Source organism: Prionailurus bengalensis, chromosome E2 (assembly GCF_016509475.1).
Source record: "Prionailurus bengalensis isolate Pbe53 chromosome E2, Fcat_Pben_1.1_paternal_pri, whole genome shotgun sequence".
NCBI classification, from domain to species: Eukaryota; Metazoa; Chordata; class Mammalia; order Carnivora; family Felidae; genus Prionailurus; species Prionailurus bengalensis.
In genome coordinates this window covers 7,635,278-7,655,447 of record NC_057352.1, presented here as the reverse complement: position 1 = coordinate 7,655,447, position 20,170 = coordinate 7,635,278, and the positions used below count along the sequence as shown (strand labels likewise).

The 20,170-nt window shown below is 54.9% G+C and overlaps 3 protein-coding genes across 4 annotated transcripts; all 3 read right to left on the bottom strand.

The window, feature by feature from the left end:
* Positions 1-3,110: 3,110 nt before the first annotated feature.
* On the bottom strand, positions 3,111-7,207 carry KLK10 (kallikrein related peptidase 10). Its single transcript, XM_043598394.1, has 6 exons — positions 7,099-7,207; positions 6,554-6,658; positions 5,679-5,859; positions 4,811-5,085; positions 4,452-4,585; positions 3,111-3,744 (listed from the first exon to the last, which is right to left on the bottom strand). Exons 2-6 carry the CDS (start codon positions 6,642-6,644, stop codon positions 3,592-3,594), a joined length of 834 nt encoding a protein of 277 aa, XP_043454329.1. The 5' UTR covers positions 6,645-6,658; positions 7,099-7,207; the 3' UTR covers positions 3,111-3,591.
* A 2,025-nt stretch (positions 7,208-9,232) lies between these two features.
* Positions 9,233-14,162, bottom strand: KLK11 (kallikrein related peptidase 11). Of its 2 annotated transcripts, XM_043598393.1 has the most exons (6): positions 13,949-14,162; positions 11,997-12,071; positions 11,402-11,558; positions 10,763-11,028; positions 10,100-10,236; positions 9,233-9,687 (listed from the first exon to the last, which is right to left on the bottom strand). In XM_043598393.1, exons 2-6 carry the CDS (start codon positions 12,034-12,036, stop codon positions 9,535-9,537), a joined length of 753 nt encoding a protein of 250 aa, XP_043454328.1. In that variant the 5' UTR covers positions 12,037-12,071; positions 13,949-14,162; the 3' UTR covers positions 9,233-9,534. The 2 variants fall into 2 exon arrangements, with proteins under 2 accessions (XP_043454328.1, XP_043454327.1); XM_043598392.1 differs by lacking the exon at positions 9,233-9,687 and having other exon boundaries at positions 9,712-10,236.
* A 978-nt stretch (positions 14,163-15,140) lies between these two features.
* On the bottom strand, positions 15,141-20,170 carry KLK12 (kallikrein related peptidase 12). The gene is made up of 6 exons (XM_043598391.1): positions 19,841-20,170; positions 19,603-19,658; positions 18,502-18,661; positions 17,459-17,718; positions 16,413-16,546; positions 15,141-15,508 (listed from the first exon to the last, which is right to left on the bottom strand). Exons 1-6 carry the CDS (start codon positions 19,867-19,869, stop codon positions 15,353-15,355), a joined length of 795 nt encoding a protein of 264 aa, XP_043454326.1. The 5' UTR covers positions 19,870-20,170; the 3' UTR covers positions 15,141-15,352.

The window sequence follows — 20,170 nt, the reverse complement described above, 5'->3', positions numbered from 1 at the left end:
TGCCCCCTCCTCCAGGAAGTCTTCTGTGATTTCTCAAGGAAGAGTACATCTTTTCCTCCCCTGGGCACTCACAGACTCCTCCACTTTCTGTTGCTGTAAGCCTGATTATCACTCTGGGGCTGGGCTCCTCTTGAATGTGTACTTGATACAATGCTTTAGAGCATGGACTCAGGGGTGCCTGGGTGGCTCAGTTGGTTAAATATCCGACTTGAGCTCAGGTCATGATCTCATGGTGCAAGGGCTCGAGCCCCGCATTGGGCTTTGTGCTGACAGCTCAGAGCCTGGAGCCTGCTTCAGATTCTGGCTCCCTCTCTCTGCCCCTCCCCCACTCACACTATATATGTCTCTCTCTCTCTCTCTCTCTCAAAAATAAATAAACATTAAAAAAATTTTTTTTAGAGCATGGACTCTGGAAGTGGACCGCCAGGGTCCAAATCTCAATGCTGGCCATTATTAGGTATGTGACCTTGGGCAAGTCACTGGACCTCTTTCAGCTGGCCCATCTATTAAGAAGTAATAACAATTCAGGTCGCGGGGTGACTGAGCAAATTAACCCATCTGAAGTCTTACAACAGTGCTGGGCACATGGTAAGCATTCAACAAATATAACATGTTTATCCATCTCCCGTAGAGTCCCATGCTGCCTCCATTACAATACATGTCACTCGTGGTTGTTGGGTGTCTTACTCTGTCTCCAGAAAGGGAGGTCCATCTTTTTTTAAATTTTTTTTAACGTTTATTTATTTTTGAGACAGAGAGAGACAGAGCATGAACGGGGGAGGGGCAGAGAGAGAGGGAGACACAGAATCCAAAACAGGCTCCAGGCTCTGAGCTGTCAGCCCAGAGCCCGACGCGGAGCTCAAACTCATGGACCGCGAGATCGTGACCTGAGCTGAAGTCGGACACTTAACCGACTGAGCCACCCAGGTGCCCCGGGAGGTCCATCTTTGAGACCAGAAACTGAATAGCCACTCTGTGCTAGGTGCCATTCTAACTGCTATTGATAACATCTTGACAGCTCCCTTCATTGACTGTCCTGGCAGGTAAGCATTTCATGTATATTATCTCATTTAACTCTCATAGGAGTCTATCCTATCTCTATTCCACAGAGGGGAAAATTGAAGTAGAGAGAGCATTCAAGCAATTTTCTCAAGGTCACAAAGTGACAGAAATGCATTTCCTTCTCTACCTGGTACATTCCTACTTATCCTTTTAAACCCCATGCAAATGTCCCCTGATCTGAGAAGACCTCCCTGTCTCCTCAGAAAGAGTCCTTGGCCTCTCCTCAGGGCACCCTGTGCCTCCTTCTGTTGCAGTGCTGGTCAGTTTTTGTCATTCATTCAACAATGTATGGAGTGGTTTCTGTGTGCCAGGCACTGTGCTGGGTGCTTAAGAACATCACAGCGAATAAATCCGAGTCCCTGCTTTCAAGGACTGAGTTGAGGGAGACAGGGGACAGACAGATCATTAAGCAGTAAACAAATAAATGAGGTCGTTTCAGCTCTAACAAGTGTTGCAAAAATAAATAAATAAATAAATAAATAAATAAATAAATAAATAATAAACCAAGCAATGGATTGTTGTCCAGGTAAGGGCAGGAGACCCCTATAGCCAGGGCAATCCTGGAAGTCTTCTTTGAAGAGGTGACCTTTAAGTAGAAACCTGAGTAAGCAGAAACCTGAATGACAAGAATGGAAGTCTTGCCTGTCTCCCTGACCTGACTAGCAGCTCCTTGAGGGAGAGCTCAGGCTGATTCATCTCCAGGACCTGGAGTAGGACACAGCTCAATAAACACTTGTAACTGTGATGATTACAGGAATGGGTGATTTGCCTTTAAAAATGAATCGAGGAGCGCCTGGGAGGCTCAGTCGGTTGGGTGTCCGACTTCAGCTCAGGTCATGATCTCACAGATCTTGAGTTCAGGCCCCGCGTCAGGCTCTGTGCTGACAGCTCGGAGCCCGGAGCCTGCTTCGGATTCTGTGTCTCCTCCTCTCTCTGCCCCTCCCCCGCTCACACTCTGTCTGTCTCTCCATCTCTCAAAAATAAATAGACATTAAGAAAAATTTTTTCAGTGAATCAAGTTTTCAAGTTCCCACCTACTTTGTTTCTGATTCTTGCATGACAAACTCCGCTGATATGCCTGATTGGCGTTTCCTGGGTGTGCTAATGGGGGTGGAGGAAGGAAGCTGGAGAGGCTCAGGGCTGGAAACTGTGAGCCAGGCTTCTGTGGGCTCTGTGAGCGCAAGGACCGTGTGGTTGGCGTCGCCACTATGTTCCCAGTGCCCAGCATCAGGCTTGCCATATAGTAGGTGCTCAATAAATTGGTGTTTGAAAGGGCAAACAAGAACAACCTGGCTGGGAAAGTTCTGCCGTGCAGATGTTCAGCTGATGTAATTAATATCTCCAGAGTCCAGGCTAAGTGGAGACACCTCTGCCTGGATTCTGTGTGTAATACCCTCCAGCAGAGAAATATTTACATGGAGATACTTTCAGGGAGAGGAAAAGAACTCTTCTCCTTCCAAAGTTTCGGGGTGAAATTTCAAAGCCCGTTTGGAGTGGGTTGGGCATGGAGGCAGACTGGGGGCTGTGGGTGTCGGATCGGAGGGTGAGAATGGAGATACAGAGTGGAGCTGGGACTGGAGCTTGTGGAGACGGATCTAACCAAGAACTTTCCCCTAAATCTCAGAGGGCTTCTTTATGTCAACTTAGCAACTGAGGTGGGGAGAGTTCCTCTGGTCTTAGAGGCTGGGATGGGTCCAGGGTAAGGTCCCTTGGGTTCCCGTGGCCCCAGGAAGGCAGAGAAGGTACCAGATGACTCAGAGGTGGCCCAGCTCCTGCTGGCACAGGAGGGACTGGTGTCAGGTGGACCCAGATGTGGCAAACAATGGGAGGGAGGGAGGAAGTGGTTAAGGGGTGCTTCGTGGAACTTGAGAGGAGGGTGGGGAATGTGATTCTCCCATCAACCCTGAGGGCTGGGGATGGCGAGGGGGAGCTTTGGACTGGGGGCTACTCCTGTGCTCTTCTCCCCGGGACACAGAGCGACATATGTTCTCACCAGGACCTGTTGGCAGGTCATGACAACAGGTAACATTTAGTCAGGGCTCACCACCCACTGTGTTAATGCTTTACTGATAATTACCATAGCAACCTACACACTCATGTTATATCATAGTCTCCTCACAGTGGGAATATGAGGTAGGCACTTCATTGTCCTCATTTTCCAGGTGAGGAAATAGAGGCCCAGAGAGGGTGCTTAGCTTGCTTGAGGTCACACAGCAGGGAGTGGTAGAGGAAGCCTGGTTTGGTGAGTGACAACCCCTCTCAGAGATGGGGTGACCACCAGCTTCCTTGTTTCTCTTAAATTAAAAAAAAAAAAAAAAAAACTTTGCCATCGCTTTTGGCAGTTTGGCTCCAAAGCGGGCAGAGAGCAGCAGTGGGCGGGGGGTGGGGTGGGGTGGTTAAGGGAGGAGGAGAGACATCAGCAGGTGTGGATGGGCAGCGGAGGTTCCAGCGGGGCAGGGGAGGAGCCGAGCCCCCGCAACTGCCCAGGAAGGGAGAAGAGGCAGCTGGTAGAGGCTCCGGGCCTGGGGGTCAGTTGGAGCGAAGGGTTTTCTCTATCCAAGAGGTGTACTTGCAGATTTGAGTGTAGACAGCTGGATGCTGAGCAGAGCCGCAGGGGTAAATGCCCCATGAAAGGATGCCCTGCAGGGTCTCGTCACAGACCAGAGGGCCACCAGAGTCACTCTGGGGGTGGGGGGAGGAGAGATCAAATAAATGCACCAATTCAAAGGCTGCCACTTGGGGATCCGGGGGTTGGGTAGGGTTGGAGTTGTGTTTGGATAAAGACAAGGTTGGTGGGGCGCTTGGGTGGCTCAGTTGGTTGACTGTCTGACTGGCTCAGGTCGCGATCTCATGGTTCATGAGTTCGAGCCCTGCATCGGGGTCCGCACTGTCAGTGCAGAGCCCACTTTGGAACCTCTGTCCCGCCCCCCCCCGCCCCTCCCCCATGCTCTCTCTCAAAAATAAATAAAACATTAAAAAAAAAAAAGATGAGGTGGGTTAAGTATGAGCTGGGGTTGGGATGGGGCCGGACTAGGGGTTGTGGACATTGGATGGGGGGGGGAGCGAGAGTGGAGATGGGGTAGAGCTGGGACTGTAGTTTGTGATGAGGTGGGGGGAGGTAGACATGGGCCGACAGAGAGGGATGGGGTGGGGGTCTAGGCTTGCGGATGGCAATGCTGTTGAGGACGGGGTCAGAAGTCGGTAGGGCCGGGCGCCAGCAGATGGACCCAAGGAGGTAGAGTCGGACGTGGGGTGGGGATCGAGGTTGGGGTAGGGATGGGCTCATGTTGGACACGGGGTATAGGGTTGGGGACAAGGATGGGGCGTTCCGATTTCCCATAACCCTATCCTAGCTCCCATGAGTGAGACCCTCCCTGGCCAGTTCCTACCTGGCAGGGGTCCTGACCCTGGTCCAGTCCTGCACACATCATGTTGTTGGTGACCACACCAGGGTAGAAGACCTCGCATTCTTTAGGGCTCAGGACAGTGACCCTGGAGCAACTCAGGCCCTTGTTGTACTTCACTGACAAGAGAAAATAGGAGGTGATACTGTGGCCAGACCTCCAGTCCTCCAGGACTCAGGAGTCCAGATACCCAGACGGTTCCCATCCCAGACCCCAGACCTCCAGCCCCTCCTTCCCCAGACCCAGGGTCCCACCCCCCCAACCCCCTCCCCCCTCAGACCCAGGAGTCCTGGCCTTCAGTTCCTCTTCCCCAAGATACAGGCTTCAGGGTGCCCAGCTCTTGCCTCTTCGGGTGGCCGTGGTGCCCCAGCCAGCCACCTGGCACTGGTCTCCCGGCTGGGCACAGCGGTAGGGCAGGCGCAAGGTCTGGACGCGAGGCCCCAGCACAGCCGGCCTGACCAGCTTCAGCAGCATGAGGTCATGTTCGTCTGTCCGCCGCGGCAGAATGGGGCCCAAGCCATGCTGGTACTTGGGGTGGACGATGGGGCGGGTGGTCCTGCGGAGCTGCTCGCCCTGGATAAGCAGCAGGTGGTCGTCCCCAACGCGAGCCCACAGAGGCCTGGGGAGGGAAGAGCCATGTGAAGGTAAAGCCTTTGTAGGGACGGGGACAAGACTCTGAGTCGGTGGGAAGGAGGGGACTGGCCCCATGGTGGGAGCCCAGACTCCTGGGCCTGAGGGAGAGAAACTGGGGGCTGGGACTCCTGGGTCTGAGGGAGGAGGAGGTGGGAGGGAGAAGGGAGCTGGGGTTCTGCAGGAATTGAGGACTGGGGGTCTACCTGGGTAAGCCTACCACTCCTGTCCTTCCTCAATGGGGACTCGTGAGGTGAACAATGTCTTTAGTTCTAAAGTCCTAACCACACCGGACCCCCGGACTTGGGTCTGTTGCATGCAACTATCCACCCTTCAGGGGAGCCCAAGGAGTCTACTAGACAAAGGGCAGCGGACGAGCCCGAAAGCCCTGAGAAGGATCTACAGCGCCCCCTGGAGGCCACAGCCCAACCCTGCCTCACCTCCTGCAGGAAGCCCTCCAGAACTGACTCCCGCAAGGAGCTGGGAGAGGTCCATACCCTCAAGTGCCCCAGCTCTTCCCACCGCCTCCCCGGGGCCTGCCTCCACCGCCCCTCCGTGGCTGCCCTGAGGAACTCCCCCTACTTGTTCCCGCAGTGCGCGGCTGTGAGCACCCAACTCTTGTCCACCAGGACGCCCGCGCAGTGGAACTTGAGGCCATCGAAGAGGGAGACCTGCCAGGGCTGCGAACCGCGTGCGCACGGGGCGCCGGAGGCCACAAGGTCTAAGTCGGTGTCGTTTCTGGGGAGCAGCACCGCCTCCGCGGCTGGAGAAAGAAAAGGGGTGGAGACAGGGCAGGAGCTGGGCTTGGGGCCACAGCTGGGCCGTGCGACGGGCCTGCGGGGCCCGCAGCCAGAACCAGGGAAGCTGGGGGAGAGGATTGGAAATTGGGGGTCCTGCAGGAACCGAATGGAAGTGGCGGAGAAGGACCGCGGGAAAGGAGAAGGAGGCGGGGACAGAGCGGAGTGGAGTTGGGGAGAGCGAACAGGGAGGGTCTGGAGGGACGGGGACAGAATGCAGCGCTCGAAGCAGAGGAGGAACAGAACCCGACCCGGCCACCAGGGGGCGGGGATAGAGGAGGGCGGGCCGGAATAGCGCCGCAGAACGGTGAGAGGGCCGAGGGCCAAAAGCTGTGAGGCAAGACTTGGGAGATAATTGGGCGGAGTTAGAAGGAGCGGGGACCGAGAGGGACTGAGAGAGGGCACGGGGTTAGTCAGGGGCCGGGAAGGAAGCCGAGAGAAGGGAGGAGTAGGGATCCAGGCGCAGTGCAGGGGGCGCAATCCCCCAGAGCGGAGCTCGGGGGGGACCCGGCTGACTTAGGGGCGGGCCAGCACTGGATCAACAGGTGGGGCCTGGGGTCCCCGGAGGAGCAGAGTTGCGCGGGGGTTGGTGATGAGAGCACACTCTGCCATCTCCCCTGGTCCCTGGCACCTCCCGCCAAGCCCTGTCCCCCGCCTCACCCCAGAGTTGCGTCACGAGCAGCGGCAGCAGCAGCATTGCCCGGGCCCGGGGGCCAGAGGCGGTGGAGGGGTGGAGGTGCGGAGATCTCATGGCCGGGACCGAGGCTAGGGGGCGAGGGCGGATTAAAACGGATGCCCCGTCAGAGACCTGCACCCCACGGCGCCCATCCGCCCGTCCTGGGCCAACCCAGCCCGCGAAGACCCGCTAAACCTGCCGCCGACGACTTCAGGGACAGGGGGACGGGCGACTCGGGCCAGAATACCAGGGATGGGCACCATTACCCTAATGACGCCACCCGTGGGGCCCTCCAGACCTCCCTGTGCCCGAAGGGGGAGCCATCTCAGGACCCCGGCTTCCCCGGACTGCCGGCCAAACAGCATTTGGGTTTCGCCCTCCTTCACAGGTGGCGCGAGGGTCCGAGGCTCAGAGGCGCGCCCGATTGATAGGGCAATTGAGGCTCAAACAGGGCTCGTGCCCGCGACCCGAAGGTCCCCACCCATGCTCTCACAACCCGCCCCTACCAGGGTAGGGCATCCCACCTCACCTGGGAGTCGCTAGTAGGGAGGAGGGCTGGTGAGGAGGAGGGAGGAGACTCAGAAGTGCCTCTGCCCTGCCGCCGCGAGTGGGCCGCCGAATCCTCTGCCCAGGGACCCCTGGCCTGGCCTTCCCTTTTAACCCCGAAGAGCCCGGAAATTTCCCCACCCTCCCCCCAGGGGTTCACTCCCTCCCTTTCCCTCTCCCTAATTATACCGTGGGTGGGGCTGGCACCCAACCTGGGCCCCAGATTCCTGCTCTGGGAGGGGCCCAGGGAATACAGGCTCTTTCCAGGGCCCCAAACACCCTTTTTGGAGCTGGATTCCATGGGGATTCCCCACGTCTCCTGTTCCAAGAAGTCTTCTCAGCTGGGGAGAGAGGATCCCAGGGAGCCTAAGGGTCTTGAAGAGAGCGTTGGAGACAGGTGATTGTGAGGGAGAGGAAAATAAACAGGGAAATGCATACCTAGCATAACAGAGAGAAGCCAGAATGCTGGCCAGGAGAGAGGGAGGCAGAGAGAAAAGACAGATGGAAGGAAAAGGTAGGAGCCACACAGACTGAGACACAAAGAGACAGAAAGGAGGCAGAGGGGGAATGAGCCAGAGCTCAGAGCCTGAGCGATGATGCTCTGTGCTGAGTTCATCCTCACAGCCAGAACAGGGGGCTCAGCAGGTGGCCCAGTGAGTAGTGTCCCTTCCTCATGTTGGGGGGGGGGGTACACTGCACATCACACCCAGGTGTGGTCACGTCACATCCTGCCACCTGCGTGTCTTCAGGTGACACATAGGCCCATGAATCACAGGAGGCCAAGGCCACAGAAGAATGTCAGTATCACCTGGGTGAGCTGCTCCATCCTTTCCTTTCAGATGAGAAATGGGAGGCCCAGAGAAGGCAGTGATTCACAGGAGGTCACACAGCAAATCCACCTAACAACCAGGTGGCCCCAGTTCCAGCTCTAGGCTCTTTTTTTTTTTTATTTTTTTTTAATGTTTATTTATTTTGAGACAGAGAGAGACAGAGCATGAATGGGGGAGGGTCAGAGAGAGAAGGAGACCCAGAATCTGAAACAGGCTCCAGGCTCTGAGCTGTCAGCACAGAGCCCGACGTCGGGCTCGAACTCACGGACCGCGAGATCATGACTTGAGCCGAAGTCGGACGCTTAACCGACTGAGCCACCCAGGCGCCCCAGCTCTAGGCTCTTATATCTCATGCCCACGACCTCTCCTGCAAGGTGAGCAAGACGTCAAAAAAGATTCTGAGTTCTGGACCATTTATGCAGCATCTTCTCCGGTGGGAATTGAGTTAACTCTAGAGGTTGTCCAGCTCCGGGCTGTCCAATGGAACTTCTTACAACAGTGGAAATGCCCTATGTGCGATATTCAGTACAACAACCAGATGTGGCTACAAAGCATTTGATATGTGGTGAGTGTCGGTTAAACATGACTCGATTTCAGCTCAGATCATGATCAGCATGGAGCCTGTTTGGAATTCTCTCTCCCTCTCTTTCTCTCTGTCCCTCCCCAGCTTGTGCACGTGCTCTGCCTCTCAAAATAAATAAATACACTCAAGTAAATAAATAAATAGCCCCATATGGTTAGTGGCTATCGTATTGGCCAGCACAGGTCTGGTGGAACTACCTAGCACGGAGGTTGGGAAAAAAAAAACAATGATAGCTCCTTTTCTTAGGTCCTAATTATGTGCAGGCTGACTTAGCCTCGTGTGTTATTATACTTTTACGTTCATGGTTTTACAGATAAGAAAATTGAGCCTTAATCGAGTTTCACTCTGTAGTTAAGAAATCAGTTTGTTTTAAAAAAGAAAAGGAAAAAGAAAAGAGAAGAGAAAAGGAAAGAAAAAAGAAGGGAAGAAAAAGAAAAAAGGAAAGGAAAGGAAAGGAAAGGAAAGGAAAGGAAAAGAAAGGAAAGGAAAGGAAAGGAAAAAGAAACCACCTTGCTTTAGATTCCTTGCTCTTCCCCTTACTGGCTGTGTGACTGTATGAGCAAGTGACTTGTTTCTCTGTTCCCCCAGTTTCCTCATCTGCAAAATGGGTTCAATAATAGCACTTAATCTTTGTGAAGATTAAGTTAGTTGATATGTTGAAAAGCCCTTGGACCAGGTGTGGCATATAGTAAGCACTCCAAAGATTCATTCACTCAGTAAGTATTTATTGAAACCTTGGTGAGTGCCTTTGGGGCTAGGGATACAACAGTGAACCAAACAACACTTCTCTCTCCCAGAATCACAAGTTAGTACAAGGCAGGATTGGAACCCAGGCCTCACTAATTCCGAACCCCAAGTTGATTATTAAACCACAGCATGTCTCATAGTTAAGGTGGCTGAAAAGAAAATATATAAAGATGTCCTCTCTTGGGCTTGACTATTAACAGAATGAGCCACATCACCAAATAGGGATCAGGAGTGTTGGGCTGTGATAAGTTGGTCCTCGCTAATTATCCTCCATAGTCTTCTGGATCCAGTCTACATATTTGCAGACCTTGGTATAGACACCAGGCTTTCTGGTGACAGCACATGGATCCTGGCCCCAGGAGATAATGCCTTGAAGAGACCCGTCACAGACCAGAGGGCCCCCAGAGTCACCCTGGGTATGGAGAGAGAGAAACCAGTCACAAAGGGGGAGAGGGTGGCCATAGGGGAGGGGCAGGATTGGGCACGGTGTTAGCGATGGTGTTGGGATTGGGGTGGAGGTTTAGGATGGGGTTGGCAAGAGAATTGGGGATGCGGTTGGAGATATGGATAGCAATAAAGATGGGTGAGGGTTGGAAACGGATTGGGGGGGGTGGTTGGGGCTGGAGTTGGGGGTGGGAATGGGGACAGAGCTGGGGATCACACAGAGGTTAGAAATAGGAACTAGGGGTGGAGAGAGATTGAGGGTTGCAGGGAGGGGAGACTGGGTTAGGGTTGGGGATGAGATTGGGATGTAGTTGAAGAGGCAGATGAGGTGGGAGATGGGCACGGGGATGTGGCTGGAGACCCAGGCCCTGCCCCCTGACCTGGCAGGAGTCTTTGCCCTCTTCCCGAACACTGGCACACACCATGGTGTCTGTGATATTGCCGGGATAGGCGTTCTCACACTCTTCGTGCTTAATGATGGTGATGTTGGCACATCGCAAGGTATGGGGCAGGTGCACTGTGGAAACGGCATGAAGGGGTGTGGACAATGAGAGCCCCCAGTCCCCTTCCCCATGCTACAGAGCCTGCTCTGGACCCAAGGACCTTGCTCTGCCCCACCCCACACCCAGGTCCTGTCCTTGCTGGCAGCCGACTCATCTCTCTGCACTGGTAACACTACTGAGTAAATTTATGATGCCAGTTGTTCCAAATACACTATCTCTGATCCAGCCCTGGTAGGTGGGTGGAATTATCCTCATTGTATAGAGAAGAAAACCAAGGTTCAGCGAGGTGAAGCCACTTGCCTGAGGCCCCACAACTAGCAGGTTGTGGATCTGGCAATGTGCACTATCTGTCTGACTCCAAGGCCCCGACTTTTGTCTCCCTCCTCCCCAACCCTTCCTTATCCCACCGCTGACACCCCCAGGAACGCCCCTCTTGCACTCTCATACTCTATGACTCTCCCCTCTGCAGGTTCCTCTCATTCCCCCTGTCCCTCTGTCCTCCCACACGCCCCCTTCTGTGTCGCCCTCTGGAGCCCCTACACTGGGGGCTGGACGTTGTGCCCCAGCCAGAAATGAGGCAGCGGGTGCCAGGAGCGACACAGCGTGACGACAGCGTGAGTGGTCGCACGGCCCGGGTGATGAAGGCCGCTGTCGTCATCTTCACCAGCATGATGTCATTGCGGTGGTCTTTGTTGGGGAGGCTGTTGTTGAAGTCTGGGTGGGGGAAGGACTCGGTGGCCGTTCGGGTCTGCTCACAGCCATCCCGCCGCTGGAGGTTGTGCTCCCCCAGGTGAACTAAGTATCGGCTGAGGTGGGAGAGACGGCGTCAGAGGTGGAAGGTCAGGAAGAGAGGCAGGGGACAGGAGGTGGGGGGACACAGAGGGGAAGGGGAAGGGTTGAGTGCAACTGAGAGAAAAAAGCAACAAAGCTCCACTCGCAACTTCATCCCCATTTCCCACCGAAGCCTCCTTCGAAACCATAACCCCACTCGGCCCCACCCCCTTCCCAACACCTCCCGTCCTTCCGTCCTGTCTCAGCTCTGTGTCCATCTTCAATGCTCATGACACCCCACCCGTGCCCGTCTCCGACCCCATGCCCATTCTCCCCATCCCCAAGCCCCTCTCCAACCATCTCTCCATCTCCAGCCCCCTGCCGGCCCGCCCCAGCCCCCGCACCCACGGCTTGCGGCAGTGAGCTGCTGTCAGGAGCCATTTGGGAGCGATGAGCGTTGCCCCACAGAGCAGCCGTGTCTTCTGGAACAGAGCCACCTGCCAGGGCTGGGAATGAGGAGAGCACTCATACCCCTTGATGATCCTGGTCTCTCCCCCTACATGCCCTGGAGGGGAGTGAGGGCAAAAGAGGGGCTCAGGCAGAAGTGGGGGTGGAGAGAACAGAGAGGGGGTGGGCGGTGTGGGCCCCAGCCCTGCGTCCTGCTGGGAGGCACTGTCTGGATGGGCCAGATATTAAATGATTGAACTGCTTCCATACTGATTGGTCAGTAGCTACTGTTCTGGGCTCTTTGAGTATCTCCCCAGCTACCCTGGTCCTTCCCCTGGGACCCTCCTTGACCTCTCCCCATTTTGGCATCTAAAGGGATTATGTCTGGCCTGGCAAGGGGCATTTGGGGCCTCATTATGGCCCATATACCCATTTAGATCTTCTATGGATTGTTCTGTATTTTGAGTATCAGCCCTGTCAATATCCAGACATAGAGGGCTGAGAGATCTTAAAGATTTGAGAAGGAGGCCCCTGCCCTCCCCCATTTCCCACATACCTGTTACCAGAGCAAGAATGATTAATCGCAGAATCATCATGGCCTGGAGAGGGGAAGGGCAGGCCCCAGGTTCTTCTGAGAACAAGAAGGGACAAGGGGCCAAATCACTTTATGGGGAGACTAGGGAGGGATTGGTTCATGTTGTCTCCTCCTCCCCTTCCCTGCTCTGGCTCCCCCCAGGGAGAAGCAACGGGGTTTGAGGAACTCCCGAGTTCTCACAGCATCCCAGCCTCCAAACCTTTAAAATAAATCTTTGAGGGGCGCATGGGTGGCTCAGTGGGTTAAGCCTCTGACTTTGGCTCAGGTCATGATCTCATGGTTCATGAGTTCGAGTCCCACATTGGGCTCTGCACTGACAGTGCAGAGCCTGCTTGGGACACTCTCTCCCTCTCTCTCTGCCCCTTCTCCCTCCCCCCTCCCTGCTCTCTCAAAATAAATAATAAATAAACTTAAAAAAAAATAAATCTTTGGTATCAAAGGTGGCCTTAGAGGGGACTGATACCAGCTAAAAGCTTCTAGCAGCCAAAGAGAATATGGCAATTGCTGGGAGGGGCTTTGACTTTGGGGCAAGCGATGGGCCGTCTCTGTTTTAAGTCAGCCATGGTACCTGTGAGATGCTTTGGGGTGAATGTTTTCCTTCTTGCACACCTGAGACCTGGCCAGGCCCCAGCAGCTTGGGACAGGTGAATAAAAGGAACCAGCGTCATTTAGCATCCACCGCAGGGTGATATGGGCCCATATAGCAGGGAGCTCAGCCTGGGACTGTGTTTTAGCCTTGTCTTTCTGAATGCCTGCCCCTTTGAAGGACAGGCAGATAGAGCTGGGCTGGGCTGGGCCGGTCAGGGGAGAGGCCAGTGCCCTCAGCTGCCCTGGCCAGCAGGGGGAGGGGTGGAGGCTGGACTCAGCTATCAAAGTAGGGATCAGAGACACAGAGAGAGGCAGAGAGCACCCAAGCCTAGAAGGGCAGAGCAGAGGGAGAAAGGGTGCGGAAGTAGAGGAAGCCAGGCACGCTGCATGGGGGGGGGGGGGGGCGGTTGTGCCCTTCCCTCCCCGACTCACAGGCTCTGAGGCTGGGGCTCTGGGTGGCCGGTGGTGGTAGTGGTGGTGTAGGCAGCTGTGGCGGTTTGGGTCAGAAGCAGGTTGGGTCAGAGCATCAGGCACCAGGCAGGTGGCAGACGCGGGGTGGCCCGGATGACTAGGCCTCCTAAGCCCTGCCTTGTTGCCCTGGGGGTGGTGTGTGTGTGTGTGTGTGTGTGTGTGTGTTGTGTGTTCGCCTGCCTGCCTCTGTCACCTCTCCAAGCCCCTCTTCTCTCTGCTTTTCTCTGTTTCTCCGACTTGTCTGCATCCTTCTTCGTCAGCCTGAATCTGTCCCTCTTTGTCTCTGCCGTTTCCTGCCTCTCTGTAAATCTCTGTCATTTTTCTCTTTGCCTCTCTGGGCTTGTGCCTTTCTGTCTCTTTGTCTTTCTGTGTCTGTCTCTCTCTCAGTCTCTCCCTGCATGACTCTTTTAACTCTTTATCGTTCTCTGTGTCTCTCCGTCTCTGCCTCCCTATACCTCTTTCTCTCTCTCCCCCCTCCACCTCGGTTTCCCAGTCCCTCTCTCTCTCCTGTCCCTTCTCCTCCCTCTCCACAGCCCAAGCCCAGATGGGCCCCTGGCCTCCTCAGGGCCCTCCCTTCTCCATTCCAAGGAGAGGGGAAACTGGGGTGTCACAGAGGTGGGGCCACTGCCAGCCGAAGGGGCAGGCCGGGAGGGTGGGGGAGGCAGGTTGGGGCCTGTGGGAGTCGAGGCCCAGGAAAGGGAGTCAGCCCTCTGCAAGGCCTCAGCCCCTAGCATTCCTCTGGGGCTTTGTTTCTGCCACCCACCCTCCCCTCCGCTCCCCTCTCCTGCCTCCACCCCTACCCCCCCAGCACCCTGTTCCCCACCCCCCCCTCCAAATCCAGCTGTGACACTTACTCGCTGTGTGACTTAGGTCCAATGACTTCCGACTCGGAGCCACCTCAATATCCTGTCTGCCGATCCCTCTATCTCCTGGCTGGCTCCTTATCAGTTAGATCTCCTGCTTCCGTCCTGCCTCCTCTCTCCTCTCTCCCCTAACCAGAAGTGGGGCAAGACGACCGGGTATGGGTTCTGAAGGCAGCCAGGCCTGGCCTCAAACCCCGGCTCTGCCTCTTCCTACCACAGTGACGTGAGCCAAGGGACTCCACCCCGGTGAGGCTCAGTTTCTTCATCTAGGAGATGGGGGGACAGCCCTGCCTTGGGGTGATTGGGATGAGGACTCCGGGACAGCCGAGCACAGCAGGCGCTCAGCAAGTATTCCCATGCTGTCACCATCACCCCGCACTCTCCTACCCCCAAATTCCCTTTCCATTCACTGGGGAGAAGCTCTCTTTTCACCTCCTGGACGGTGGTGAAGACAGAACCCAAGGGGTGGGCAGGACTATTTTAAGACCTAGTCTGGGTCCTCTTGCTTTCCAAGGCCACACCCCACCTTCCATCATCACAGACATATTAAAACGAACCCACATCCCACATTAAATATAACGTGTGCTTGGGGCACCTGGGTGGCTCAGTCGGTTAAGTGTCCGACTTTGGTTCAGGTCATGATCTCGCGGTTCGTGAGTTCGAGCCCCACGTCGAGCTCTGTGCTGACAGCTCAGGGCCTGGAGCCTGCTTCTGATTCTGTGTCTCCCTCCCCTCAGCTCCTCCCCTGCTCACACTCCATCTCTCTCTCAAAAATAAATAAAGATTAAAAAAAATTTTTTAAATTAAATATAACATGTGCTCAACAGCTCCAGCAAAGCCAACTTGGAATCCGCTACATGGAAGAATGTTAGGTTTTATAGACATTTAATTAAATGGTCATGAATTTTGATTTTGCAATTTTCATTTGGCATTTTTGGGCCAATAATTTTTCCCCCTTCAGGTCCTTCATGGGCACGGTTCCTAAAGTGCTGGGTGGAGAAAAAAAAAAAAAAAGCCCTTATTTTTAGTGTTATAAGTAAACTTTGCTACTCCATTCCTGTGTGGCTCCTAAGGGAAAACCCTCACCCTCTGTGGTCTCTATTCCTACAGTTGTGGGTACAGGACTTGATGAACCTCCTTCCTGTGTCAACCAGCATGGGGGCATCAAACAGACAGACACATCTCCTCCTCCAGTTATATTTATTCCAGGTAGTCACTCATTCCTTTCTCCCCCAACCATGGGTCTTAAAAGGGCTGGCTGGAGTTGGAGTTCTGGGAAGAAAATCCCCAGAGCAAGAAGGATGGGAGCCAGAGTGATAACAGGGGGCGGTGTTGGTGCTCTGAGGCTCACTCAGTGGAGCACCCAACCTGAGGGGTGGAGGTGGAGGGAGCAGGCTAGTTGTTCCTCATGACCATCCGGATCCAGTCCACATATTTGCAAATGTTGGTGTAGACTCCTGGGATGCCTTTTTGCCCACAAGGCTCCACAGTTCCCCAGGACACCAGACCTTGAAGGACTCCTCCACACACCAGGGGTCCTCCAGAGTCACCCTGGAATACAGAAGGAGAAGGAGCACTGAATAAATAAGGAAGAAATCCTGTTCCCATTTTCTTTTTCCTGACTCCCAAATCCATTCCCAGGCCTTGAAGACAGTGGGTCCGCGCTTGGTTATCAGAGAGAAGAGCGTTACTCCGTTCCTGAGGTCAAGAGCAATGACTGACCAATAGGGAAGAGTACCCTGTTCCCAAGGGGCCAATCCCAGGGAAGGCAGGACTCCATAACAGGTGGTGGTGATGGGGGTGGGGGAGGGTATCTCTCAAGGGGAATGGTTAGAGCTCTGGCCAATGAGTGAAGAGAGTATATTCAGTGACCAATCCCCGCGAAGGAGGTGGAAACCATAAGCATTCTATAGAGGACAACTGGCACGGGCCCTGACCAATGAGGGAAAGAGCACAACCACCAGTGACCAATCCCAGCAAAGGAAGGCGGGAGCTATAAAAGTTCTCTCAGGGACAAAGGCTAGGGAGCCCTAGCCAGCAGAGGGTGGCATCCTCCAACCTGAAGGACCCAAGAGGGCAAGGTAGTGGAATTGGAGGGCAGCAGAGTCCACCAGGCTCCTTTCCCACCTCCATCCTAGATTCTCTCACTCTCTGACCTGGGCCAGCACCAACTGGAGGATGGTATGGGGAGAGACAACCAGTTACACTCCTGAGTTCTAAATCCCTGCCCGCTCTTGGCCTTCCCCACCTTTCTTTGTCTCTTCCTGTCCCTCTCCTTATGCTCTTCCCATGTCTCCTTCTCTGTTCCCTCCTTTCCTCTATCCTCCATCACCTAGCTCTTGCTGCTGTATCCTGCGCCTCCCCTTCTTTCTGACCACGCCTCTCTCCCCCGTCTCCCTGCTCTGTCTCCTACTTCCTGTCTCGGGGTGACCGTGCATAGCCTGAATTCACTCACCTGGCAGGCATCCGCCCCATCAGCGCCGCTGGCACACACCATGTTGTCCGTGATTTTCCCGGGGAACAGAGCCTGGCAGGCAGCACTGGAAACGATGGAGACATTGAGGCATTGGAGCAGGTCCGGGAATGGTTCTGGGGGTGGAAGATAGAAGCTGCATTGTTCCCCAAAGCTTCCCATTTGGGGGCGACATCCTTCCACCAAAGGAAGCCAAATATAAGTCTATACTCTGCCCTCTTCCTGCGACTCTCCACAACAATCCTCAAACTTCTAGATTTCAGATTTATGACTTCATTTCATAGTGACCCTTGCCCCAGTTCATTGACACAAGTCCCCCTCTCCTTTAACCTATGACTCTGAGTGCCATAACTCAAGACACCTTTTGTCCCTCCAACCCCAGAAACAGTGAATCCGGACTTTTCTCCTTAAATTCCCCATGCGGTGCCCTTTGACCTTCAATCTTATTAGACTTAGATCCCAACTTGACCTCATGTTCCCTCTCTGTCTCCAGACCCCACATTTCTTGTCTTCTCTTAAACATCCAAACTCAGCTCTAAACCACTGCTCCAAACTCCAAAGTGACTTCTGATCCTAGTTTATTTGACCCCAGACTCCATGACCCCTAACCTCTAGGGCTTTCAATCCCAGACCAGTAATCCCTGATTGAATCTCAGTTTCTAGCCTCAGACTGTGGCCAGCTTGTGCAACATCTGGATCCCATGTCCTCAACTCAACAATGACTTCTAACACCAGAGTCTCTGACCCATGACCCAAGGTCCTATTTACCCGTGCCTTTTGCTCCAGTCTGATGATCCCTGCCATCACTCTGGCCTCTAATCACATCCCTGACCTATGGCTTCTGACTCCATACCCAACCCGTTGACCACTTTGACTCCCAAGACCCCTGGTCCACCATGATCTCTGACCCCAAACCACAATCCCCATGTTTGACCCTTGATCCATCCTTCTGTTGGGATGACTCCTGATCTCTCGTCCTCCACCCCAGACTTTGCCCGTTCTGAGCCCTGACCCTGAGGCTCCCTTACTCCCTGGCTGATTGGTGATGCCCCAGCCTGAGATGTGGCATTTGGTGCCAGCCGCTGCACAGGTGGTGGGCAGGGGCAGGAGCTGGACGCTGCGGGTCAAGCGGACGGGTGTGCCCAGTCGCAGGAGCCGGAGGTCATTGTCATGGCTGTGCCCGGCTCTCTGGTAGCCGGGGTGGGTCACGGAGAAGCCACTGCGTCGGATCTGCTCCGTCCAGTCCAGACGGCTAAGACTGTGCTCCCCCAGGCGCACCCAGTACCTGCTGGGGGGGGGGGGGTCAAGGTGGATCAGTTGGGGGCAGTGGACCCCTGGCTCCCAGACCCTCCAGCCTTTCTCTGCTGCTTTGCACCTCAGTGTCAGTCCTCCCTCCCTCACACGCTTGTTCTGTCTCTCTGTCTCTCGTCTCTATCACTATCTTTCCATTTCCTGCATTTGCCTACTTCTCCTCCCCGAGTCCCTGCATCCCTGTCCCTTTCTGAGTCTCTTAGCCAGGGCAGGCACATCCGCCCTTCATGCTTGCTGCTCTGTTCCCACCACCTAGAGGCTGCCTGGGCTGTTAGCACTGTCAGCTGAAGGAACGCGTGAGTAATGAGTGGACTCTCTCTGTTCTCTCCCTAATCAATCTGCCTCTTCGTGTTTGAAAGTTCCCTTTTGAAAAAACCTCAGAGCTTCAGACCTAGAAAGTCCAATCTCCTCATTTCACAGATGGGACTGCTGAGACCCAGAGAAGATGCCCAGACTGGGTCAGGGAATAGCTGGGGTGGTGACAGATGTCATGTGGGAAAGAAGGGGAACACGAGGAAATGGGAGCGGGTAGATGAGCAGGTTCCAGGACCCCTCATGCCACCCACACTACCCGCCCCACCCAGCCCCACCCCAGACCCATTGTTGCAGAAGTCCTACTCTTTGTCTAACCTCAGAACCTTTTGTTGCAAGACCATTTCTTTACTCCTTGGCACCCCCATCTCCTACCCTGAGGGTTCTCCTCCCCATCACCTTTCCGCTGCCCACCCCTGGAAGAGACCACACCCAGACAGGGGCTTACCTGCCACTGCAGTGAGCAGCTGTGAGGACCCATCTGCGGCCAGTGAGGACCCCCCCACAACGCAGACTGGTGCCCTCAAACAGCCCTACTTGCCAAGGCTGTGAGTGACGGGCACACTCCTTGCCTTTAATAATCTTCTCTGTGGCCGGTTGGCTGAGCCCTGAGGACAGGGGTGTGGGCCAGAGAGATGGGGTCAGAGATCTAGAGATTGGGGCTCAGAGACAGGAAGAGAGATGCAGAGATGAAGACACAGACAAGTAAGAGAAAGAGAGAGAGAGACCGTGAGAGAGAGTCAGAGACAGGGAGACACAGACCCAGGGACAAATACAAAAAGACCCAGCGAGGGGCGCCTGGGTGGCACAGTCGGTTAAGCGTCCGACTTCAGCCAGGTCACGATCTCGCGGTCCGTGAGTTCGAGCCCCCCGTCAGGCTCTGGGCTGATGGCTCAGAGCCTGGAGCCTGTTTTGGATTCTGTGTCTCCCTCTCTCTGACCCTCCCCCGTTCATGCTCTGTCTCTCTCTGTCCCAAAAATAAATAAACGTTGAAAAAAAAAAAAAAAGACCCAGTGATGCCCAGAGACACAGAGAGGAAGAGAAAGAGAAAAAGACAGAGAGATGCCTAAAGATAGGAGGGAGACAGGGGCGCCTGGGTGGCTCAGTCGCTGAAGCGTCCGACTCTTGGTTTTCGGCTCAGGTCATGATCTCACAGTTTCGTGAGCTGGAGCCCTGCATCGGGCTCTGTGCACAGAGCCTGCTTGGGATTCTCTGTCCCCCTCTCTGTCTACCCCTCTCCCACTTGTACTGTCTCTGTCTCTAAATCAATCAATCAATCAATCAATCTTAAAAAAAAAGATAGGAGTGAGACAGAGACAGACAAGCACAGAGACAGAGAGAAAAGACAGAGGCATAGTGACAGGAAGACACAGAGAAGGTATAGATCAAAAGACAGAGGTGGCAGGGCCCCCAAGAGCTGGAGGTGAGTGGAGACATAGAGGCAGTCCCCTCCCCTCCTCAGTGCCAGACTGGGGATCAGACCTGCAGGGGGAGATCGGAGGGCCCCCTGTCAGGGAGGAAGGGCTTCCCGCCCTGCTGGGGAACTCACCAGAAACACACAGGAGCAACAGGATGCTGGAGCCCAGGATGAGCCGCCTCCAGGTCCTGGGAAACGTTGGGGGAATCTCAGAGATGGCCCTTTCCCTGTCAGCCTGCCCCTCTCTTTGCCCACCCCGCCTGCCTGCCAGCAGCTCCAGGAGGACAGGATGCCTGCCCATCCCCCCCTCTGCCCATCTCGGGTGGGGAGGGGGGGTCACCTCACTGGTGACCACCTGCCCCCTCCTCACCTTGTCCCCCTGCTTGCTGGGGCCTCCATGTAGCTGTCACAGTTCCAGCCTGTCTGCCTCTGCTGTCTGTCTGTCCACCACCTGCCTGTCCTGTCATCCACTGGCCACCCCGCCAGCCAACTCTCCCACTGTCCACCTGGCTTCTCAGCCACCTGTCATGCTGCCCCACCTGTCCCCCTCCTTCTGTCTGTCTGCCCCAGACAGGCAGCTGACACAGCTTTTAACTCTCTTTGTTCCAGCCCATGCAATTTCCGGGTTGAGGGAAGGGGACCAGGAAGACTTGGGGTGGGGCACCCTCTCTAATCCCGCAGAAAATCTTCTCAGCTAATG

Excerpts from the sequence above, each read along its gene's own strand:
- KLK10 (XM_043598394.1), bottom strand. The coding sequence starts at position 6,644 with ATGAGATCTCCGCACCTCCACCCCTCCACCGCCTCTGGCCCCCGGGCC. Across the intron at positions 5,086-5,678 it reads GCCGCGCACTGCGGGAACAA|GCCTCTGTGGGCTCGCGTTG; the intron begins GTAGGGGGAGTT and ends TTCCCTCCCCAG. Across the intron at positions 4,586-4,810 it reads CACCACGGCCACCCGAAGAG|TGAAGTACAACAAGGGCCTG; the intron begins GCAAGAGCTGGG and ends TTCTCTTGTCAG.
- KLK11 (XM_043598392.1), bottom strand. The coding sequence starts at position 12,036 with ATGATGATTCTGCGATTAATCATTCTTGCTCTGGTAACAG. Across the intron at positions 11,029-11,401 it reads GCAGCTCACTGCCGCAAGCC|CCGATACTTAGTTCACCTGG; the intron begins GTGGGTGCGGGG and ends CTCCCACCTCAG. Across the intron at positions 10,237-10,762 it reads CACAACGTCCAGCCCCCAGT|TGCACCTGCCCCATACCTTG; the intron begins GTAGGGGCTCCA and ends CCGTTTCCACAG.
- KLK12 (XM_043598391.1), bottom strand. The coding sequence starts at position 19,869 with ATGGAGGCCCCAGCAAGCAGGGGGACAAG. Across the intron at positions 16,547-17,458 it reads CATCACCAATCAGCCAGGGA|AACCATTCCCGGACCTGCTC; the intron begins GTAAGGGAGCCT and ends TTCCACCCCCAG. Across the intron at positions 15,509-16,412 it reads ATGGGGCGGATGCCTGCCAG|GGTGACTCTGGAGGACCCCT; the intron begins GTGAGTGAATTC and ends TCTGTATTCCAG.